At 30.8% G+C, this 24,807-nt stretch overlaps 2 protein-coding genes across 2 annotated transcripts in view; both read left to right on the top strand.

The window, feature by feature from the left end:
• The window catches only part of LOC111617349 (unconventional myosin-IXa-like), a 121,432-nt gene that overhangs the window by 64,489 nt on the left and 32,136 nt on the right, over nucleotides 1-24,807 (top strand). Inside the window, exons 7-12 of the mRNA XM_023358653.1 lie at nucleotides 8,592-8,669; nucleotides 9,432-9,521; nucleotides 9,594-9,707; nucleotides 15,727-15,864; nucleotides 17,240-17,361; nucleotides 20,117-20,258. Of these exons, the coding sequence (XP_023214421.1) occupies nucleotides 8,592-8,669; nucleotides 9,432-9,521; nucleotides 9,594-9,707; nucleotides 15,727-15,864; nucleotides 17,240-17,361; nucleotides 20,117-20,258 (684 nt within the window). The remainder of the gene's footprint in view (nucleotides 1-8,591; nucleotides 8,670-9,431; nucleotides 9,522-9,593; nucleotides 9,708-15,726; nucleotides 15,865-17,239; nucleotides 17,362-20,116; nucleotides 20,259-24,807) is intronic.
• LOC111617638 lies at nucleotides 7-3,818 on the top strand. The gene is made up of 2 exons (XM_023358914.1): nucleotides 7-506; nucleotides 1,587-3,818. The coding sequence occupies exons 1-2, from the start codon at nucleotides 240-242 to the stop codon at nucleotides 2,022-2,024; spliced, it is 705 nt and encodes a 234-aa protein (XP_023214682.1). The 5' UTR covers nucleotides 7-239; the 3' UTR covers nucleotides 2,025-3,818.

The raw sequence follows: 24,807 nt of genomic DNA, 5'->3' as shown, positions 1-24,807 counted from the left end.
TGGAGAAGGATTGGCAACTGTGAGTTTATATAATCCAAGAGATGTTGCATACCATGCAGAACTGATATGGGCCATGAAAACAATATGTAGTAATTTCTCATTTGCTGCTTCTAATAATATGGTTCCAACACTACAAGCAATGCTTCCAAAAACTAAACTTCCTGAAGGAATATCAATGAGTGAGAAGAAATTGTGCTATTTAATAACTGAAGCATTGGCTCCCTGCTTCCAAAAAAAATATGCTAGAAGAAATCCACTCTTCATTTTTTACAGTTACTTATTATGAAACCATCAATGCGGAAAGTAAGAAAGAGTTACAGATAATGATTAGATTTTGGTCTGAGCAAAAGAAACAAGTTGTCTGCAGACACCTAAATACATGCTTTCTTGGACGGGCAGATGCAGAAACATTGCATACATACATTATCAAAGCTATCGATGATGCCAACCTGTCACTACACAAACTTTTGATGATAGGATCAGATGGTCCTAATGTTAATCAAAAAGTGTTACGACCTTAGCTTCTAATTTTCTGACCACTATCTCGCATAGGTCCCCTGCAATGGCGCTACCCATGGGGACGCCCCTTCCTTGGGCGTACGTGATCCCATTGAATTGGAAGAAGGAGTTATAACATATAACATGCGCCAATTCTAGTATCTGTTGGTGTAAGTTATTATCATTAATGATGTTGAAAAGGAGGTCTCTGATGGCGCAAAATACTGCCGGGAGCTTAATAGATGGATAGAGGGATTTAAAGTCCAAGACTGTTATGAAGGTAGGAGGCGCTGATAATTCCTTGAGGAGTGATATTAGGTCTGTTGGGTGTGTCAGAGCATAAGGATATCCTTCCAGCTTAGGCAAGAGTAACTTATGCATTAACTTCTCTAGCTGAATGGTTGGTGCCCTGGCCTTATCAATGATTGGTCTTAGCTGTTGTCCAGGTTTGTGGACTTTAGCAAAGGCGAATATTCTGGGCGTATCCGGTGAGTCCATCGTGATATTCCTAAATTCCAGGCGTTTGGCTAGCTTCGTATTGGAAAAGCGTTTAACTCTCACCTGTAAGCCGTCAATGGCGTTATTACTGGCAATGGTGCATTGTGTGGTGGCTATATGCTCCTCTAGTAGTCGATTATATGTATCTCGTTTCATGAGAATGATGGATTGGCTTTTGTCCGCTCTGACCAATGTGACTTTATTACGATGCATCCATCTTCTTGTGCGTTCCAAATTAGCTATCACTTGTTTCATATCTTGTGGCTGGAAGGAATTTTTAAGTTTGTGCGTGGCCTTCCATCTGTAGTATTCCTTTACTTTATCCGGTAGGCCTGTTATTAGAGATTCCAATTCAGGGATAGGATTTAAGTCTTCTGTGGACGGGTAGGGTGCAGACTTCGGTCCTAAGCTCAGCACTTTCGCAACGAAATACGGTATCCTCAAGTCATCCCACACGAGGTACAAGAATGATGGTTGTGGGTTAATATGGGCGCATCTTATATGTTATAACTCCTTCTTCCAATTCAATGGGATCACGTACGGCCAAGGAAGGGGCGTCCCCATGGGTAGCCCCATTGCAGGGGACCTAAGTGTTACGACTTTTTAAGGAAGATATACTGGGAATTCGCAAGAAAAGTAGTTTACAGAAACAGAAAAAAAGAGCAGAAGAGGAAGCACAGAAAAATTTTGAAGAACATCAAAAGAGAAGATGTTCTTCAAAATTTTATTCGTGTCAAGGAAAAGATTATGGCACTGCAGCAGAGTTTAAAACAGAAAAAAGTAGAAGTGAAATACACGAGACAGGCCAGGTTTTGTTAGAAGCAGCAAACAAAAAACTGGAGAAGGCCATTAATAGCAAGAATATGAATGAAATACGGGCAGCACATGTCATGCTTGCTAGTGTTAAAAGTGTTCAAAAGCAAGATGAAGCAAAAAAGAAGGAAGTTGAAAACATTCAGAAAAATCTTAATAAAAGAACATCATCTTTCTTGACTGATTATTTACAGAAGAAGCCAAAGACTTATTAAGTATTCATGGTTTACTGGAAATATTACAGTATATACAAAAAGTTTTAAAATGTATTTAACCATAACAATAAAAATAAAAAACTTTTACTGCTATTTTGCTGAGTTTTCTTTCCATGTTTTCACTTTGTTTTGTCACTACAGGTAGCTCTCAGTTTACACCGCAGTTCCATTCCTACAAAATCCGGCACAAATGAAATCAGCGTAAAATGAACCCATATTTACAGTGAGGTATAGTGTTAGGATCTACATAAGTGAAAAATAAGCAAATAATTTTGTTTATTAATACAATATAATGCAAAATACATATAAGTTTAATTTTTAAAACGTATTTTATCATAAAATAAAGTGAAATGTTTTTATTAAAAAATTTTAGTTTCGGATCTCGTACATTTTTTGGAAAGAAGTATTCATCTTTAATAACCTTTCCTACACTCGATGATTAAAAAATTAGCTCACAAGAATAATTTAAGAATAATTTATCATTGTAATCCTACGATTTATAGAATTCTACAAAATGATAAGAAGAAAGGAAACCGTAACAATAGTACAGGAGTGTATTCTATTCCTTTAAGTGACCACTGTTTTAATTCAGATCTCGTTTACGTTGGTGCCACTATGAGACTTTTAAAACAGAGGCTTAAAGACCATCTTTAATTGTTTACATTTTTGTTTTCTTTCATTGAGAATTTCGGAATATGGTCGAATATGATGCTCCTTTTTACATTTGCACTTCTCTCCCAATCATTGTCTAACTCACAAAGTTCATCCATCAAACTTTCCATTGTTGAAAGGATACATTAACCCGACATAGAGCTACAGACAAGCGGAGACACTGATTGGTCGACCACTGGTTGCCATAGCCCATATATAAGGTCAGTTTGAGCAGGAAAATTGAAGGTGGCTAAGAAGAGATAGATATCGTCTGGCCAATGAAAAGTAGATTTGTCTCACTAATGATGATTTGTGATCGCTGGAAGTGCTACTGCGTCGTAAAGTGTTTTCCTGAACGATCTGATACGGGATACATTCATTGGCACTATTGATTCAGACACCATTTGTTGGACTATTAAGTTTAATAACTTGACTCGTGGGTACCTAAATGTTTAGTATTTTAATATTAATTTAATGCAAATGTATGCATACCCAATAATATTAAACAGAAAATCTTTTGTAACTAATATACAATGTTGCGGCTCGGTAAATACCTCGACACTGAAATAAAAATCAGTCTAGCATAGGGAAAATTGGGGAATTACACCGCGAAATGGTGAATTGCGCAGCGGAGTTATTTTGAATCGGCATAAATTGAGCCAGCATAAACCGAGGGCTACTTGTATTGCACTCACTTTTTACTCACTTATTCTGTATTTCAACTCACTTTTCTCACTTTTTCAAAGGGGAAATGGTACTCCCAGGCCTGTATACTGTATTTTCACAGAATGATTGGCTTGCCAGTTTATTTGGGTTCGACCAGGAAATCAGATATTTCCATACGGTAAAAGTTGACATGCTGGTTTAAGTGAGGTTATACATTTCTCTCTATAGGGCACATTAAAAAAAAGAATGAGTTACATGATGTAAAAATGAATGAGTTTTATTTTAAAACTGTGAAACTGTCAGCATTACATCAAAAACTACGATTATATGTTTAATTTATTCATTTTGTATTTTTTCTAAGGACATAAAATACTCTTGGAATTCTAAAGTGCTTTTTTTGTGTGTGTTTTATTGTTTTATCAAAACTGAAAAAAAAAATGTATTAAATTTAAGAAAATGGCTGTAAAACTTACAAATCTCAGCTTACATCAATTAACATTGGCTTTGTGTGAAATTTGAGAGGATAGTGTTATTTTTAAGTTTGGGGTAGATTGTTTGTATAGCCCACACTGACCTACTACTACTACTACTACTACTACTACAGTTAATGTCAATTAGTTGTTAATTGTTTCATTGTCTTGTAAATGAAAACTCTCTTCCTGATTTTAAGTCAGTCAAATTACAATGTTGTTATTTTATTGTATGTAGAAGAATGTTTTTGTTTAATGTTTAATTAACAACTAGTTTTGTTAGATGTAATTAATTTTATATTTTAGTCGCAGTTTAACCAGAATGTTAGTAATCCTGGGGTTTCTGGCATGCTAGTCAACCCTGTTTTTATGTGGCATGCTGGTCATTCTGTGAAAATACAGTATTAATAGTTTATACATATAAACTATTATATATATTGTAAATGTTAGCTGTATAATAAATGTAAAAATCATTTTTATATATAATCAAATTCATTAAGGTATAAAGAGATATAAAAAATGACACATCATATATAAATCTTTCATATTTGTAAGTTTTAATTCAAAATGGCTGTGACAATCTGCTCATTAAGTTTTCAGTTATTTGGGATAGCATTGATCCATATTATCTTGGATAATCAGGGTTCTACTGTATTATGAAAATAATCTGTTTTGATGTGTAATTTTTAATTACTTAAGTACAGTGGTGCCTCGTATAACGTACTTAATCCGTTCCAGGTGCATGTCCATTAAGTGAAAAGTCCGTTATAAAAACGCATTTTCCCATAGAAATACATGTTAAAGCATATAATTTGTTCCACAGCATAAAAAAATGAAAATGGAGCAGTCATCAATTATGCCGAGTAGTCAGATGTTGTGAGCAGGTGAAGGAACACTTTTTTGATACATTCATACAGATACAGACTTTTTACACATTACAGCAGGTCTCTCTTTATTGTTTTTTAATCGGAGTCAGATTTAGAAGAGGCTACCGGAGCTTGCAGGGTAAACTCCTCTTGTTTCATCCTTTGTTTTTTGACAGCTGGCTTCGTGAAAACATCATGTCCAAGGTGGTGTGTTTCTCTCTTCTTCAACACTTGTCGGAAATGACGGGCAAGGGTGTCATTGTAGAGATCATTGATCCTGTTGGCCTCAGCTCTGTTTGGATAATGAGTGTTGGTAAACTCCTGAACCTCTGCCCATTTGACAAGGAAGTTTTTGTCAACTTTCACTCCTTCTGACGATTTCTTGCTTTGTTTCAATTGAAATCACCTTTCTGTTTTTTAGAAGCCATGATTTGCACAACACTTGAATAAATGTAAATACCCCTCTGCACTGAGGTGATGTACTGTACGTAATAAACAAGAGAGCAAGCCGAATCCCAACGGGAGCTCTGTACTTCAGATATACTAATAATATCAATATATTCTAATAATACTAATATATAGTATTATAAAAATAGCAGATTGTCATTGGCAACGGCAAACGAGTGGAAACATCATTCGCACTTGTTCGCAGAAAGTTCGTTGTTCGCAGCCAGTCCGTTGCTCGAGTCACGTAACAGTCAAACAGAAAGTCCATTGTTCGCAGTGTCCGTTATTCGAGGCGTACGTTATATGAGGCACCACTGTATATAGTTTTGAGAAACAAATTTTAAATGTAATAGTCAAAAATAAACTGAACTTTTGGCACAGGTTTTATTGCACAGCACACTTACACCACATGACTTTCAAAACAAGTTCCTACTATAGCCACATATTTCTAACTGTATCCATGCCTTTTGTCAAAGCAGCCTGGAAGCTATTTTTTAATGTATTCATAAGCTCCTGTCAGTTGATTTCTATCTCTAGTTGATTGGAACTGCAATTGTTTAACTTCTTGTGTATTAGAAACAGATAAAAGTCTGCAGACCAAGATCAAGGAAGTATTGAAATTGAGAAAGTATTTTTATACTTATATTGGTTAGATATTCATTAACTGAGAATGACTTACATTCATTTTTATATATATAGATATGTCTGTCCATCAGTCCTTCATGCATTACTACACCATTTATCCAATTGCCATGAAACTTTGGGAAGTTTTTTAATACACTCCCGCAAAGGTTTCTGGCATAGTATATTTATCCTATGATAGATGGCACACATGTATATGAGCATTTCAGCATGGTTAGGAGTTGAAACTTGAAATTTGGTACACTGTTAAGCCGGATGCACACATGCAGCGCGGCAAGGAAAAGCGGTGTTGCAAGCGCATCTTTGCCATGCGGTGGCAATCTGCTTACATTTTGGCACATGCGTTCAGTATTCAAGATGGTGAACGATATCAATATTGTCGCTATCCACGTGTTTACAAATTTTGTTTTGTACAGCTTGCTTTATTTAGTTAGAAGATTTTGTCGAAGATTTTGGATTAGAGATATTTTCTTGGATTGATAAAGAACTAGTGTACAAAATACACTTATTCCTCGATAAAGAATACTATTTCGAGTAAGATTCAGTTGTTTTGTTCTTTGAATTAAATTATATATGATTATTTGTGTAGAATTTGTGTTAAATTTATTATCCTTTCTTCTTTATTCTGATGTTAGTTATCTTGGTTAACCACATCGAACTTTTTGCCATTAAAACACCACATGATTGTATTTTCTCATGTTACTACCAGACAAACTGTTATTGGCTGATAGAAATGCATCTTGGCAGTGGTTGCTGCAAAAGATAAAATTCAACCAACTTTTGCAGCACAAGAAAAGCGGCACAAAATTGACTTCTGTGGTGAGAAAAAGTGACATCATCCTGCTGCTTTTTCTTGCCGCGCCGCATGTGTTCATCTGGCTTTAGGGTACGTCACAAGAACGCACACTAACAAGGGATTTTTAACAAGGGCTTTAACAATGGAAGTGTTAAGAGAAAGCAACATGCAAGATTTACAGGTGCAGATGCAGTTTTTGAACATAATTTTAGACCCATCTAAAAATTTTCTAATTAGCCTGGAAATGGGAACCTAATTCTTGCATTCTGTGAAAACGGGTAAGATTGGCTGTAATGTAATAATCTTAATCTTTGCTGTCATTACTTTTTGCCCAAGCAACGCTGGGTTATCTGCTAGTAGTTGCTAAATGTGGAAACTGCAATTATGAAAACCATCACACACCACAAGAAAGATTTTTAGGACTGCCTTGATAAATGGTGTGGGCAGCTTACTTTGAAAATGGTCTTCTATAAATATTTGTGCTATTAACATAAATGTTAATGAAATCAAAAATAAAATAAATTTTTAAGTATTATACTTGATAATTTGTAATACATTAAATCAGTTTTTTAACCTGTGATATGCAATGATGAGACAGGTGGCCCACAAGCAGACTTAAATTAATAAAGATTAAATCTTTATTTAATGATGATTCACTTTTAACACTTTTCACTTACTTCCAGTTTAATTAATTATGTTTCCATATAAACAAACTTCATCAATGGGTTAGTTAAAGTTTGTTTATATATATATATATGCCCTGCCAGGGTTGTGATGGCCGGTTGAGTGCCTTGGGAGATGTTTACAGGACGTGGGCGCTTGATGTGTCCCCAGCCGTTATTGTAATGGCCATTGATGGTCGTAATGTAAGCTTATATATACTGGAAGACGAGATCGGACTGGAGGTCTGGATAGTGTAATTGGCAACGTGTCTGCACAGTTAGCAGGAGTTGTGGGTTCAAGTCCTGCTCCAGGCCGATTCTTTTCTCCCAGTTAGTTCTAAATTATTTAATTAAATTATAATTATTAAATTTAGCAAGATTTAGCACCTAATACCTACTTCTAGTGTCAAATTACTTAGCATTTAATTATTAATANATAATTATTAAATTTAGCAAGAGATGGCACCTAACGCCTAACTCTAATACCAAATTATCTTATAAATTATTATTATTATAGCCCTGTCTAGCCCAATAATTCGGCTTTGGTTGGTGTAATGTTTCCATATATATTCAAAACATGATTTTAGATTTATTATGTTATAAATGGCACAATATGTCTCAAATATTGATATCTGCATAGGTTTAAAACAAATTAGATCTACATACAGTAGAGCATCATTTATCCGAATCAGTTAGGGACTGGGGTTGTTCGGATAACCGATTATGTACGAAAAAATATATTAACCCATCCCATGTTGAAATTTTTCTCCGTTGCGTGTCACTTTGTGTTGAATTTTTGTCAATGTTAAGCCTAATGTAAACTTTTTAAAATAATAATCGTGGCTATTGTATCATTAAAAATTATTTCTTTATTTTTTACAAACAAAATAAATATATTGAAAAATATAAAAAAAAAAAATTATACTTTAGAAGTTAATCTAGTATCAAAAACGTTTGATTCAGCACGACACATAGTCCTCAGAAAAACACTACATTAAAGTGTTAGTGGTGCCAGCTAAAACACACACATCAACAAAAAAAATATTGAAATAGCCCAAAATATAGCCAAAGATTGCAGCGCCACAGCACTAACAAAAATTTAAATTTGTCGACTGGAATTCTTTCGGATAACCTACTTTCAGATAAACGACGCTCTACTGTAATTTAGTAGTCTGTAGAATTTTTTAGACATTTACTGGTCCTTGGGTTTAAAAAAGTTGAGAAATGCTGCATTAACTAAATTGAATGTTAAAAATATCAGTAAAATTGTATAATTTAACAAACACACAAGTTTATTTATGTTAATAATTTAAGATTAAAATATTTGTTAATATTAGTAATTAAAAGAGTATATATTTTGTTCACAGAAATCCAATTATTATAGTGATGAAGTTGTTGTTATAAATAATCCCGCAACAGTTAGCATTATTTCTCAATTACTTGGGGTAAGTTATAAAATTTAAATAAAACTTTTTTTTTTCTTTTTTGTTTAACTTCACTTTCCACAAATTATAGATTAAGTTTAAGTTGTTTTTGTTTATTATAGAATAATGAAAAGTTGATTAAAGTATTTATTAATTTATAAATATTTTGGGAGGTAGAAAAGATTGAAATTCATTTATTCTTTCCATTTCTTTAATTTAATTGGGTATGTTGCTGTTTTAGAAGTAATCATATTTACTTTTCTGCCAATATTTTATCAGAGGTGATTAGTTCTGAACAAGGGTCAAATGTTAAATGATTTTTTCAGATTTTAGATTAACTTGAAATTATATTAGTATATGTAGACAACTTTTAGATACTTTTTGGGAAAAACAAACTAATATCTGAGCTATTTTGCTCTAACAAATTTAATAATTTTTTTTTTTTTTTGTTTTTAAGTCTGATATTGTTTAGCTTCCTTAAGTAAGAATCATAACAAAACTGACATGTTTTTCGTGAGAGATTGGACTTAAGATTTAAAAATATCCTCAACAGATGTATTATGATGGACTGGCTGCTTCCATCATTTTGGTTGTTGCTTATAATAACAACAACAAAATAATAAAGAAATATGAATTAATATATTAATATTCAAAAAATATTATAAAGAAAAAGTTCTGTAAAATTTTATAAATATATATAATTACCAGAAGTTTTTGTTTTTAATTATTTTATTACTTTATAATAAAACTAAAAAGAATATACTTCAATATAACTGTTTTCAGGTAAAAGAAGAAACTTTAAATTCTGCCCTGACTTGCAAACATGTTAAGACAAGAGGAGAAACTTTAATATTCCATTACAAAATGCCAGAAGTAAGATTTTTAGTACTTTAAATAAATAATTATTTTTACTTTGAATTTAATTTATTTTTATTTTTATTCTAGGCCATTGCAACAAGGGATGCCATGGCTAAATGTCTTTATAGTGCATTATTTGATTGGATTGTCATGCAAGTTAATCATGCTTTGTTAGCAAAGCAGGATGCTCGTGAACACAAAGTATTATTATTTTTGCTATTATATTTACTTTTACTATTACATTTGTATAATTTTCATTTAAATATGTCCAAATGAAAGAGAACAAACTAAAGAATTTCAAGAGAGAGGAATGTATGGCACATAATTATGAAGAAAATTGATATATCAAATAATTTGTTAAAATTACTCATTTGCAATATAATTAGATTAAAAACATTACACTTCTGGCCAAAATGTTTTCTATCATAATGCACTTCAATCTGGCATATAATGTGGCACATTCATGAGTATTGAGGTTTGGGGATGTAATAGTATGAAAAGACAGAAACAGTTTGTGTGAAATTTTGTTATACAGTTTTTATCAAATGTAAGATTTTAATATGGACTTAAAGTTTACCACCAAAGAATCAAATGCATGTCATGTTAAAAACAAGAATGAAGGTCTGGTTTTTTCACTGTCTGATCTTCTTGCTTCTCTGCTACTTCAAGAAGTCATTTTATACAGATTTACATGGGTCTTTGATCAAAGCTTTGTTGAAATTTGTAGCACTTACATTAATATTATCAATTATTTCTTTATAGTGGTTATACTGTAACTGTACTGTTGATCTTAGTATATCTACGCTTCTAAAAGATTCCTGATATTTTCTATGACATTTAGTTTTGGACTTCTTTATAGATCAGTGCAGAACATTCACATTGTTGACCTGGAAGTACTGGATTCTGTTTGGCTTATGTATTGACACATTCTGCTGTCACATTTTTTTGCAGCTAAACTGGTGCATGGCCCATGATGAAGTCATTCATGTAAGCACTGATATTATACTTCTAATTGACAGAAAGTCTTAAAGTTAAGGTTGTCAAAGTCAACCTTAACTTTAAGACATCCCCTAAAATCATAATACTTTCTTTCACACTGCTGAAGCTTAACACATTGATGGATGGGTGCAATGTGATTATATCTGAGCACATGGAGTATAAGTTGTCTGAATCATCTGGAGAAAATAACCTTTTACCTAAAAATCCATTTAAAATCGATACTCTTGCAGAGATGGTGCTGAGTGAACTCCACATATGTTTCTGCTTCTGCCTTAGACTCAAAGGCAGTTTTCTCAATATTTTACAGTAGCCAAAACCTTTCCATTGCAGAATCCAACAACTAATATGGCAGGATATGTTTAGGTGTAAGGATTCCTAGAGGCAATGACTCATGATGAGCTTATTGTATCTGATTTATGCCTTTGCTTTCACAACAAATGCCTACTGTCCTGATTTTTTTAGGGTAGGTGTTTATTAGAGTTTCTTTCCTATTCTGCTATTTGTGATTATGGATGATATTGATAGTACTTTTTCTGGACCTATTCATTTCCTAAACCTGTAGATTATGATAATTTTCATATCAGGTCTTCAGTTGTGAATGAACTTTCTTCAGAATACATAATAGCACAGAATTCAAGCCATACTACTACCCACAAATATTATATACTAGCTGATGTACCTGGCCATGCTCAGGTTATCTTGTATAAACACAGTGCCAGATTAAACCTCTAGCAAGCCTTAGACAGAATTTAAATTGGGGTCCCATTTAAATAAGTTGCTTCTAAAGAAATTTTAAATAATGTAANTCATTGGTGCACACATTTTGATAGTAAAATCAATTCATCATATAAAAATATTAAATAATATATAATTATTTAAAATATGGTATCCAGATATAAAGGATGCCCACTTAAACAACTATCCAGGGGCAAAAGAATCTTTCCAGCATTGGAACAAGCATGCATGTGATGCATGCTTGTTTCATTGCTGAAATAACTGAAGGGAATCAATTTAAAAAATTTAGTGTAACATACAAATAATCTCTGATGGTCGGTCTTATGGATAAAGACAACGTTGCAAAAATTGATACAAAAAAGTGAGCTTTATTTTGTTACAGAATGTGTTCAAAATGATTACTTTCAACAATAATACAAAGATACAGATGGTTGAGCATAGCATTATGGATGTATGTGGCATTCCTAGTACCACTGTTTCACAAGCCTCTTATATCATGAGGTGAGAATCAGAGTTTTATGACTTAGAGACAATTTTAAAGCAGAAAAATTTGAAGTTTGATGATTTGTCATCTTTTGCAAATAGAACCAAATTTTCATGCCAAAAGTTTGTCTCTAGGCTCCTATGCTCATAAAATGATAAAACTCTGTGTTAACAGAAAGATGATTATCATTTTATGAGTACAGTGGGTGATTGGTTAACGAACATAATCCGTTCCAAGACTTTGTTTGCTATCTGAATTGTTCATTAACTGATTATCAATTTACCATAGGTTTGTATGGGAATTTGATTAATTCATTCTGGAGACACCCCAAAATAAAAAATATATACTTTCTTACTACATTTATTTATATGTAGTAATAAAAATACATATACACACAGACGTGCATTTTTATTAGTTATGGTTTTTTGTTTGTAGGAGTTAAATAATCTGTCTAATGTCGATTGCTTTTCTCTCTTCTTCAGGATTTTTCAGAAGTAATTAATAGCATTGTAATTGTAGAGATCCCCAAGCCTATTAACCTCAACCTGGTTTGTATGCCATTCTAAGACCGTTGATCTGACATCCCCCATTTCTTCAAAAGATCTTTAATTAATAGCAGATATCGGCATTAATCCTCTTTTTCAGAATAAAACGTATCTTGCTGAGTTTCTTGGTGTTCTCCATTCAAGAGTTATTGGCGTTCTTCTGTCATCAGATCTGTTTCAGATTCCATTATGAGCTCTTCATTGTTCTTTATTTCTCAGATGTGATTTTTGTTACTCCTTTAGCTGCTTGAGTCTTCTCGATAATACAGTATCTTTCTTAGATAAGATTGAACTGTGGCCTACTGTAGACCTGTTTAAGCCATCTGTTCAGCAACATCAGACATCTGCTCACTCTCTACCTTTGCTATTATACTCTCACCTTTCGAAAATAAAAACCGACACAAAACTTAATGAGTGCCCGCCCGACAGTCTCACGAATACTATAAAAGAATTGTTTGTCAGAAAAATAAAAAGGTTGGAATTACAAGGGAGTATTTCAAAGTTCGCGAGATACTATCTAATCAGTTGAGCGTCAACGTTGAGGTCTCCCGCGCTCCAAAAAATTACCTGAAAACAAAGGAAAATCAGTTGGTATTTGCTATTTTTGTCGCTTCTTTTTATGTCTGTTCAGTGAAGTGTTCGTTATCCGATCATGTGTTCGTTGTCCGATCATAAAAATCTTTCGCGAAAGTGTTCGTTATCCGATTTGTTCTTTAACCGATCATCCACTGTATATAATTATAGTCATTAATCAGCTTTTAAAAAATTAAAATTTTTCATTTTCAGATTTTCATTTCAGAAAATTGATCAATATCTTTACAATCTAGCCATTTGAGAGTACAGTAATACCTTGACTTACGCGAACCCGGAGTTACACGATTTTCAAATCTCGTCGATTCGTCTTTTGTTTGAATGTCACGCAACTCTTGATTACTCACTCCCCCCTCACACTATTGTTTATCTTATATGTTCGGACATGCTGCGCGGAATTGACACATAGCTACAATTTATTTTGTGTTATTTATTTCTGTGTTTATATCTATGGAGACTCGAGAGACTCTGTGGTGATTTCTTGTAACTGTGAACGAATCAAAAGCTGAGATAAAGTTAATGAGAACATTTATTAGCTTACATACATTTAATTTGGATTTTACACAAATTGCGAAATTATACCCCTACTTACGCGAATTCAACTTACGCGGTTATCGCTCTGTCTCACCTATCGCATAAGTTTGGGGTATTACTGTATCTTTATTTATAGCAAGGATTGCTAAGACCTTAGCCTTTTCTGTCTTATTGAATTTCTTAAATAATGTTTACAGAATTTTTCTGTTTAAAAAATGAGTTACTGTGGCTGGGCCTCTAAATTACAGGCCCTAAACATTTGTCTTATTTTCTAAGGTGATATAGTTTAATAGGCAATAATTATATTTTAAAGAAACATCAAAAGTAGTTGGAAAATAATAATAATAAATTTTTAAAATACTTTCAAAATATTCACATAATAACAGATTTTATGTGAAACAATAAAATAAATTATTGGTGTTTGGTGAAAAGATACTGATTAAATGGTAACATCATCATAGCCAATTTTATGTAAATCATTTGTTCTTAATAATTAAATTGTTTTATTAACTTACTATTTCTAAAATGAAAGTACTAAACATGTAGTTAAATGTGTTTTAGTATTTTTGGTGGTAGGCAGTGACATCACAAAATCTGTGATATCACTGCCTACAGTTGGCTAAAATGAACTTTTGTCAGTTGAAAGAAACATGACAAATAATATTAATTTAGATTTTTTATTATTATTTATAATAATAAAAAAATCTATAATAAGAATAATTCAAAATCTTAAATGTATCATTGAACTTTTACATTGGACAATAAATATTTACTCAGTTTTTTAGTTAATAATTTTTTTATAAATTATTTTATTTGTAATTATTTAGAATTATAAATTTTTATAAAGTAACATACATGTTATAAAAGTAAAATTAGCACATTTTAGTTTCAGTTTATTGTAATTTTTTTTTTGTAGTTATATTCATTTTTTTTCTTATATAATTTATAACTCTATCTTCTCTGATTTGGCTGGAGAGGAAATATAATCTTTCAGTTGAATATTGCATAATTTACCTTTTATACGCTTAATTTTTAAAATATGTTATTGATATTGATTTTTTGTATATACTGTAAGGTCTCTTTTTATGCGGATTATTTTTATGCGATTTTGAAGTTGTGCGGTTTGTATTTCATCCAAAAATTTCTTGGACAAACATACATATAGGCTTGTTTAGGAAGCCCGCGTATAGACAGTCTCCAAAAATCGTGGAACGCTCAAAGCTCACTCCATTTGTTCCACTGACATATAACGTTTATGGATGTAAAGGACAGCTAGATCTACCTTAATCGCTTTAGTTCCTAGCAATTTTTGATATAAATGTAATTAAACATAAAAAATACTTAAAACTAAAAAAAACGAAAGAAATGCGTTAATTTTGAAGAAAAAGCTTCAAAGTTTAACTTCCTTTGTCTCGCCCTTCTGTGAAATTTAACACCGATGAGTCATTGTTTACACATCTGGATGACCTTGAACACAGCTGGAGTTGGATTTCCCGGGGCATTCTCATAGACGTCGCGGGAGGACAAGGGTTTAAAGTAGGGTGAACACTAGCTGGCCGTATATTTTTAAATATTTTTTAAAAGTTTGGAGACTTAAAAAACATTCCAAAAATTCAAAAAAACAAATTTCAGGCCTTAAGGATCGTGTTTTATGTAATGCTATGTAACCTGCCCGAGTTAACTCGGGCGAGGAACTAAAGGGGTTTTAATTAACTCTTCACATCCAGATGTCAGTGATTTGTTTTTAGAGTGAGCTTTTGCAATTCGGGGATTCCCCTTGTATTACTTTTCAATAAAATAAACTGAATTAAGTTTGAATACAAGTTTATTTTAAGCTTTTATATGAATTTCTTTCAGACATTTGAAGTAATTTATTAAGCAGCCTATTTCTTTTCATTTCTGCAAACTTTTTTATGCGGTTTTAAGTTAATTTTAACTCGTTGTTTTGATTTTATGCAATTTTAGAAAATTACAGAACGTATCCCTACTTTTTCAAGGCAAGTAAAGTCTTTTTTTATGCAAATTTTTTTTTATGCGCTTTTCTGTAGAACGTATCCACTGCATAAAATGAGACCTTACAGTATTAGAATAAATAAAAATAAGTGAAATGTAAAGTTTTACAATAATGATATTAACATTGAAATTATTCTCCTTTTAGTTTTTTTTCACACTCCAATATATTAAATTATTTTATTAGAAGTTGGCCTGTTTAAAGTTAAAACAGATAGATTATTATTAATATTAATAATTATGTTTTAACCTTATTAATAATAATTAATACTTTCTTAGATTGATGTGAAACTTATTAAAAACGAGAATTTTTATGTGACAGGGAAACAGTATTGGTGTACTTGATATTTTTGGATTTGAAGATTTTGGATCTCATAATAGCTTTGAACAGTTTTGCATAAATTTCGCAAATGAGCATTTACAATATTATTTTAATCAGCATGTCTTCAAATATGAACAGGTTTGAATGTTTTCTAAATATTTTATTTCTTATAGAAAATTAAAATCTGATTAACAAAAGATTAATCATTAATCATTTTAGATGTAGAATTACTTTTAAATGTATAATGCACTTACTGAGTAGTAACTTTTTAAATAGAATATAAAATATAAATATTTTAAATAATATATTTTTAATTAAAATGTTGATGATATAGTTGAAATTTTTTTTACAAAATAACATTTTCAACATATTTATTGCCAAATATAATAAAACCTTATTTATCTAGATCAAATGAAAGACTTGATCTTGATTAATGATATCTGGATAAACCAAAATTAGGGGGGGTTTTGAATTTAGTCTAAAATCACATATTGAAAATACTTTTTATTGATTGAAATAAACTTACATGCTTTACTGACTTGAAAACAATAGGAATATTAAAATTACATAAACAGAAATGTTAAAATTACTTAATGCATACAAATGGTACGTACAGTCGACCCCCCCCCTATAACGTGGGTTCCTATAACGGAGATTCCTATAACGTAGCGAAAAAATTGCGACAGTATTCGTATCAAAGAAATAAAATATAAGTATGAAAATTAAATTTCTAGAAAAACTTGTAGAACTAATGTTGTTTGGCTTTAAAAATTATAAATAAAAATGTTTTGAGCCTATAATCCATATTTTAAAGTTACAAACCACTGTGAGTCGTATGATCCTGTATTGTGGTTGCATCAGTTAATTAATTAATGTTCGAACGCATTATGGCTTTTCTTAATCACCACAATGTGTAGTGATCAAATATCACGAAAGCTACAACTCGAATTTCACTTTGTGGTCGTTTTGAGTTAGCCACAACACGTTGTGGCCGTTTTTACAAATGCCATGAAGCAAAATTTGCGTCGTGGCCATTTTGAAACAACCATGTGTTGTGGTCGTTTTTTTGCTCAGTGAGTGATTTCGGTCTTTGAGCCTAACATATATATATATATATAATTTGCNAATTTATATATATATATATATATATATATTAACATAAAAAACAAAATAAACTTGATAATTATCAATATTACCTTTGTATATTTTTAAATTTTTAGGTACATATCATTTTATGTGAAATTAATTTGTCACACATATGGTCCACCATTTGATGCATAACATAATTAGAAACAAAATATAATATATAATATATATAATATAATATAATAACATTTAAACAAAATATTAGAATTATATCTTCATTAAAAAAATATTTTATATTGAAACATATCGGAGAAAAATAGTTAAAAGTTGTATTTAATAGAATTTAATAGTTAACTTAATAACTTAATGATATTCTTGTAAATTCAAAACATCAATTTTTCTAATTATATAAATAACTTTTTAACAGGAAGAATATGAACGTGAAGGAATTCAATGGAAAAACATTGAATTTAAAGATAACACAGGTTGCTTAGAGTTAATTGAAGGACGTCCTCATGGATTACTGTGTTTGTTAGATGATCAGTGCAGGTAGATAATTGAAGATTTAAAAAATATATATATTTTTTATAAGTAATTTTTTTACATTTTCAATACTTTACGACTTACTGTTTGAATAATTGCAATTGAAAATGATCTGTAATTAACTATAACCAATAATTCTTTAAATTTTTAGGGAATAGTTTTATCTCCTATATTTTAATTATATGCTTGCTGCACCTTTATACTTATAAATATATATTTCCAAATATAACAATGTTAACTTTACAAAAACTTTTTAATTTTTATATATAAATAGTTTTACTTTTAATAAATTTATTGTTATATTACAATAATGATGAAGAATAAACGAGTTTGTGTAAATATTAAAAATAAATTAACAAGAAAACTTAGTACAATTGGTTCTCTTTAAATGGCTTTTTGCTATAATGATTTTCTGGTTTTATAGCTCAGTTTAATTTTATGACCCAAAAAGTTTTTCATTATATCACACAAAAAATAATAGGCACTTACTGATGCTGGCACAACATGCATCTACCACACCTGCAACTATCAAAGTGCACTAAATAAGGTTCCATTTACTAATGCATTAAATGTAACATAAAATAATTGTTTATACTCTATTTTTATTTCATTATTTATTTTATTATAAAACAAAAATGCAAAGGAATGTTTTTATTTATTAATGGTGAAATCAACTGGCAACATTGCTGTAAGATGTTAATAAAATTGGTTTTGGTTTTAACTGCATAAAATTGAAATTTTCACTTTCAGACATGACTTTAAGTAAGTGATTTACTTACTTAAACATTCATTTGACTTGTGCATTTCTTTTTGTGTGTGTTGTTGCACGTGATTTTGCAATATAGTATAAAAAGCATTTAGCAACAGTATAACTCTTGGACCACAAATCAAGTAAGAAGAGTTTATTTCTGCTTATATATTTTGCCTTAAAAAGTTTAGAAAACATCATTGGTGTGTATTAAAGTTTTTAATGTATTTTTAGTTATTTGGCTCTGTCTATTAATTACTCTATTTTAAATAAAATAACAAAAAAATCATTTTCAAGTAAAAATTTCTGGTTTTCCATATTTTTATGCTAAAATGGAATGGATCCTGTAGAATTTGTATGGGTTTGTATTAAATAAATGATTCATTATATGGTATTTCACTTCATGGACAACTTCTCCAGAGTATATCCTGGCTGTATATTGAGGACTGAGTGTAATGCTTTAATGAAGTTTAATAATATGATACAGTAGAATCTGTTTATTGTAATCACTTTCACAATTCACTTGTTTAATGCTGTCATCCTGTTATCATTTACTTCATCACCTAGTGAACTACAGTTAGTGAAAATTCATATAATTAGCTGACATTTAAAAGGACATATGAAAAAATTTTTTCAATGCATTTAAAGATTTTAATTGTTATTAATTAATCATTCATCAAGCATATAACTGAAATAAGAAATTTTAGCAATTTAATGCAAGCAAATAATAAAATCAGTTAACACTTAATATTTAAAGCATTGGCTAAGACTGATGATGATAACTCTGCATATTATTAGTCACATAGTTAAAATTATTGATGATATGTTATGGCATGTAAAAGGAGTTTAAAGAAATTTATATTTATCTGAAGATAGTGATAATCATAACAAACTTTTAAGTGTATATATGATTCAGGACTTGCTAATTCTTATAACCTTAGATGACAGATGATATCTGATTACAATATGTGGGTACTATTGTATTTATTTCTATCATAATTTTATGTAACACAATAAATTAGGTTATAAAAGAACTTAAATATTGTTAGGTTTTTAGCTTTGAAATACATGAATTTAAAAATTTGTTAAACAAGTGTTTATAAAATAGTTTTTTTTTTCTGTTGGGATCACTGATATATTCTAATTAGAAAATTCTTGAGAATTCTGTAATCTTGCAAACATATCGAACATACTACACACAGTGTGTAATATGTTTCGTATCAAGTTCACTTACTTTCATATTTAAAGAGATAGTTCATTCAATACAAAGTAAGATATTAATGTTATGTTCAGTTTTATTTTATTTTTTAAATTTAAATAATTTTGTCTTATACTTAGTTCTTAATAATTTTAGTTAGTGATGAGGGGCTGTAAAATGTTGACCTGAAATGCATCTATTTATATATGTAATTAACCAAAATAAACATAATTAAACCATAAGTTTTGGATCATTGAATTACCAGTAGTGTTCCTATACACTTGCAGATGCAGGATTATGGAATTCTCAAGAATTTTCTAATTAGAAGTTTGTGTTTTTTCAAAATTTTTTATTATAATTATATTGTTATACATATTTTTTAGGTCATATAAAAAATTTTTTTAAACCAAAAAAAATTATTTTTTAGCAACATAATGTATATGGGCTTTTACCAATCTGAATTCTGTTGGTCACTAAATGTTCCAGCCAGAAATAAAGATATTACTAAATATTTTCTAAAAACATGCTAAATTTGTAAAATTTAATATAAACTTTTTATGTATTTTAACACAAATGTATGCACCAAATATATTTATTTAAAAAAGTATTTTTAGATATTTGTTTGCAATTATTTTCCTTCCTTTTTCTTTACGTAAAACTCCACTAATCTGCACAACCTAGTGCACTAATTAATTTGGATTAAAGAGTCACTATTGTTTAAAGAATTTTGATTTACATTGATTTTAAACTGTCAGTTTTCTTTGTGTATAAAATTATTTACATGCATAGTTTTTACTGTTTATCCTATATTTTAGTTTTCCTGGAGCAACTGATGCTACATTACAACAAAAATTTGAAAATCATTATCGAAATAATGAATTTTATGAGCTACCTCAATGTAAAGAGAATTCATTTTTTGTTAAACATTATGCTGGCAAAGTAAAATATCAAATAAAAGTGAGTAACAAAATATATTTTATTATTTATATCAAATGTATGAAGAAACATTAAGAATTGAAAAATTTTTGATTATATTGTCAATTGTAACAAATATACATAAATTTAAAAAATATTAATATATTTTTCTTGATAATTTCTTTATGATGTAATCTTTTATTTTCTTTTAAAATTTGAAATTCAATTCTTCCATGTTTTGAAATCGTGTCGTATCTTTGTTTGTTTTATAAATGCAATGTAGTGTAATAACGATCACTTGGCACTATTCGTTCTTTTATTTCAATATTTGTCGATGAATATTGAAATAAAAGAATGAATAGTGCCAAGTGATTGTTATTACGCTACATTGCGTTTATAAAACAAACATTGAAATTCAATTATTATAATAATAATAATTGGTGGTCCTCAGCTTTCAACAGAATTTCATTCTTGGGCTTATCATAAACTGAATGTAAAGAATAATAGTGATGATGGGGTACAGTTTTTCAAAAGTTATTGCAATTCCCAACAATAGCTAACAAGACGGTGTGTTTAACTCATAATGACTATGGTTTTGCCAAACATAAGCTGGTGATTTTCCACTGATTTTTCATGCATAATTATGCTCATGTAATTGCTGCTCCTCAAATTTGAGTATTCTGAAAAATTCTGTGTGTCATCTCTCTACATGCCAAATTTCAACATTATGTTATTTAGTTTGAGATGTTGCTTTTTTTTTATAGAACACTGTGAACCTTGTCCCATAGGGAACTCTTCAAACTTTGTGATAGCATGGACTAATGTGAAATGAGTTTAGCTGGAAATAAATAACTGAGAGCTAAGGTGTTTCTCAGAAAGACCAGAAAATTTTTCTGCTCTTTTTGGGCATGAAGTAAAAGTGCAAAAACAAAAATTGTTGGTCAAGGCACCTAAGCTATCTTGTGAAGACTATATTGAATATATGAAGATGTTTTACTTGTACTTGTAGACTGGAATGCATTGTTATGCATTAAATAGCTAACAAATATCCATGACCTTATGACTATCTCTTGTGGAAATTGCATAAGACTCCATGATATTAGTTTTAATGATGTCAGATCACAAAAAATGACATCAGAGCAGAAAATCACCACCTTTGCATGCAAATCATGTAATAGTTAGTGTTATATTTTGTCTAAGTATTATATTTGCGTTATGAAATGCAAAATAAAAATTGATATAATGAACAAAACAAATAATTCTACTTTATGTATGGAAATTTAATTTATAAACTAAATAATATCACAATCAAGAAAATAATTTTATCATCTAAATTATTAAAGTTTATGAATTAGACAAATCATTGTAAACATAAATATTATAAAGATATTAAGTTTATATCTCATTTAAGGTAAATGGTATGGTTATTGGTAGTGATGTAACAAATATTCGGCCACTATTCAGTATTCGGCCTATTTTTCGCTTTTTGGCCGAATACTGAATACCTAAAAACAGGAGTAAGAAATAACAAAACACAGTAAATTAATCATTTTGGTAACTTTTATCAATGCTGAACATACATTTCAAGATCAAAAAAGTGCAATTTTTTGCTTATTTATGTAAAAGATCAAAGGAAAAGTAACATAACTAAGTTATTTTTTAAGAGATCAAAAAAGGGTAACAAATCAAATGAAAACTACCTATTTATTATGTAGTTTAGTCATCTATATACCCGTATATAAAAGAACAAGTCCTGATAGGATAATTAATGCAGAGCCAAAACTACTGGTGCTAGAATCTTAAAAATTTGAGGGTGTGTTCCTTTTGTAAAATTTAGACGTACTAAGAAAAGATTTTACGAAATTAAACCCTAAAGGAGTGAAAAAGGGTAAAATATTTGTATGAAAATTTTTACTGCGTGGGCACATTAGATCGAAACTTAGGTCATAAAATGTGAAAAAATAATTAATGATCTGTAATTTTATGAAATCATCCTTTATTATAAACTTGAAAATTAAATTAACTTTTTTGTTTCATTGTACAAAATTATTTATTATAACTGAAGTCAATAAGTGGTAGGTTATGGTGCAGAAAAATCAACTTTTCCGCATTTTTGGGAAGAAGTCTGTTCCTCTTTTCTTCGTATATGTTTCCTGCTTCACTAAAAAGCCTCTCTGAATACACGCTGCTTGCAGGAGCTGATAAGTACTTAGTAGCCAGTTTGACTAAACATTGGGAAAATTTAGATTTATGTGTAGCTCACCAGGCAAATGGATCGTCGTTTCTCTTTAAAGTTTTCATGCTCAAGTACTTATCAAGGTCACCTGTTAGGATGTTCTTTGAAGTAGAAGCTATTTCGACTCTGTTGTCATCATCGGTGAAGTTCTCAGCAACTACTTCATCATAGCAATCCCAGAAAGACGTGCAAATGCTTTGTCCAGGCTCATCGGTTCTTTTACGTTTAGACTGCACGGGAGAAGAACGCACGCTTTCATTGCTGCTGGTATCATAGTCTGAAACTAAATCTTCAACCAGAATGTACTGCCGGGCTCTTTTCTTTTTGCAGTTGGTTCATGAAGAAATTCGTCTTAAACCTTGGATCTAACAAAGTTGATATCAGGTAGTTTTTATTATCGTCAATCTGTGAAAAACATTGTTTTATCCCTTGTTGCATGGCGATCGCCATAAACTTTAATTTAGGTGCTAGGTCAGAAGACACGGCCTTGTTGCAGTAGAGGTTAAGAGTAACAACATGGGGAATAATTTCAGATAAGCATGAGTAGTTTGAGCTAGTAATTTTTGTTATCTCTTCAAATGGCTTTAATAATTTCAGTAATTGGTTTACAATCTCCCACTGCTCTGCAGTCAGATTAGATATGTTTACTGTATCAGTTAGATAGAGGGAAATAGCTCGTTTTTGTTCAAGAAGCCTTTCTAACATATAAAAGGTAGAATTCCACCGTGTTGTTATATCTTGCACTAAATTATGCTTGGCTATTCCCAGCTCTTCCTGAATTTTTTTTTCAGTTTTTCTTGTGCAGTACGCAAATGATTAAAGTGGGTTACTATTTTTCATTCCACAGCAATAGTTTCTCTGATCTCAGGTTGAATTTTGAGAGAGTCTTTGATTACTAACTGTAGTGTATGTATGAAGCAACATGCAGAATTCATTTTAGCCTCACTGACAGCCTTAACAATATTGTGCCCATTGTTGTGAACAATGATGTGAATTTTTGATAAAGGGCATTTCCATCGGCTCAGTATTTCTTGCAGAGCATTTGCTATATTTTGCGCAGTATGTTGCCCTTCAAAGTTTTACATTAAGTGCAGCATGTGTCAAGTTAAAATTGCTGTCAAGCCAGTGTGCAGTGTAACTGAGGAAACTGACAGAGTTTTGCAAGCACGTCCACAAGTCGGTAGTGATTGATATATAATCTGTGTCTTCGAGCTTTTTTTAATCTTTGTTTCTACTTTTCCATAAAGTTCAGGAATTATTTTCTCTGAAAAGTACGGTCTACTCGGTATGGCATATCTCGGCAGGATCTCATTTAACAATCTTTTCAAACCAGATCTCTCAACTATGTTCAGTGGTTCATTATCAATCGCTATCATTTCAGCAATTAGATAATGGTATTTCACAGCCCGAGGGTCATTTATATCCAACTTTTTGTTTTTTCTTGGCAGTCGTAAAGGGTTAATTGATTCATGGACTTACTTGAACAGGGAATGACATAATCCGCTATGTTTTCTTTCGTTGAGATAGATTTATGTATTTTCTGATACTCCTCCTTGTATTTGTTCTTTAAATGATTTATCAAACCTGCCGTCAAAGCTTTTTTTCCCTTACCTCCACGAGAAATTTTTGTATCACATACTTTGCACTGCACATTACGCAAATCTTTGTCATTTTCTTCAAAGTAAATCCAAACTGAAGACGTTTTTTTACTCATCGTACTGTTCCAAAGTCACAAACCTCTTAAAAAGATCGATTGCAAATAAAATAACTTAACTTGCATCAAAATATCAACAACTGCTGAATGATATTGGGCTATTTATGGCTATTACATAAATTATAAACCAATTTGGCACTAGAGATAGACGTTAGGTGCCATCTCATATTAACTTTAATAATTATAATTATAATTTAATTAATTAATTTAGACCTACTGGAAGAAAAAATCGGCCTTGAGCGGGACACGAACCCGCAACTCCTGCTTACCGTGCAGATGCATTTCCAGTAGGTCTAAATTATTTAAATTAATTAATTAAATTAATTACAGCATTTAGCTTTCCGAAGTCTACAAAAACAATTATTTGGCATTGATGACTGCGAATTTCTCGCCAATAAGCTGCCTCGACTTGTTTGATTGTTATCAACTAAATTTCATATTTATTATATTTTCACATTTTCACTTTGCGGTCCTTCTCTCTTCTTTTTCCATTATTAGAGAGGTTGCAGCCAACATTTTCAACGCGAAAATGTGTACATCAGATGTTCAGCGCCACCTTCCTGTAAGCCTAGACATTTGACAATGGCGTTTGGAACGTCAGTGGAATCATGCTTGACATTCGAAATGCCATTGTCAAACTT

The sequence above is a fragment of the Centruroides sculpturatus genome, unplaced genomic scaffold (assembly GCF_000671375.1).
Source record: "Centruroides sculpturatus isolate CEXI.00-Female unplaced genomic scaffold, Cexi_2.0 scaffold118, whole genome shotgun sequence".
In the NCBI taxonomy this organism is placed as follows: domain Eukaryota; kingdom Metazoa; phylum Arthropoda; class Arachnida; order Scorpiones; family Buthidae; genus Centruroides; species Centruroides sculpturatus.
The sequence above is the reverse complement of the archived record's forward strand: the minus strand, read 5'-3'. Positions and strand labels throughout refer to the sequence as shown.

What these genes read in the sequence shown, in the direction of transcription:
- LOC111617638 (XM_023358914.1), top strand. Translation starts at nt 240, where the DNA reads ATGCTAGAAGAAATCCACTCTTCATTTTTTACAGTTACTTATTATGAA. An exon ending in GTCCTAATGTTAATCAAAAA is followed by an intron (nt 507 to 1,586) that starts GTGTTACGACCT and finishes CAGGGGACCTAA; the next exon opens with GTGTTACGACTTTTTAAGGA.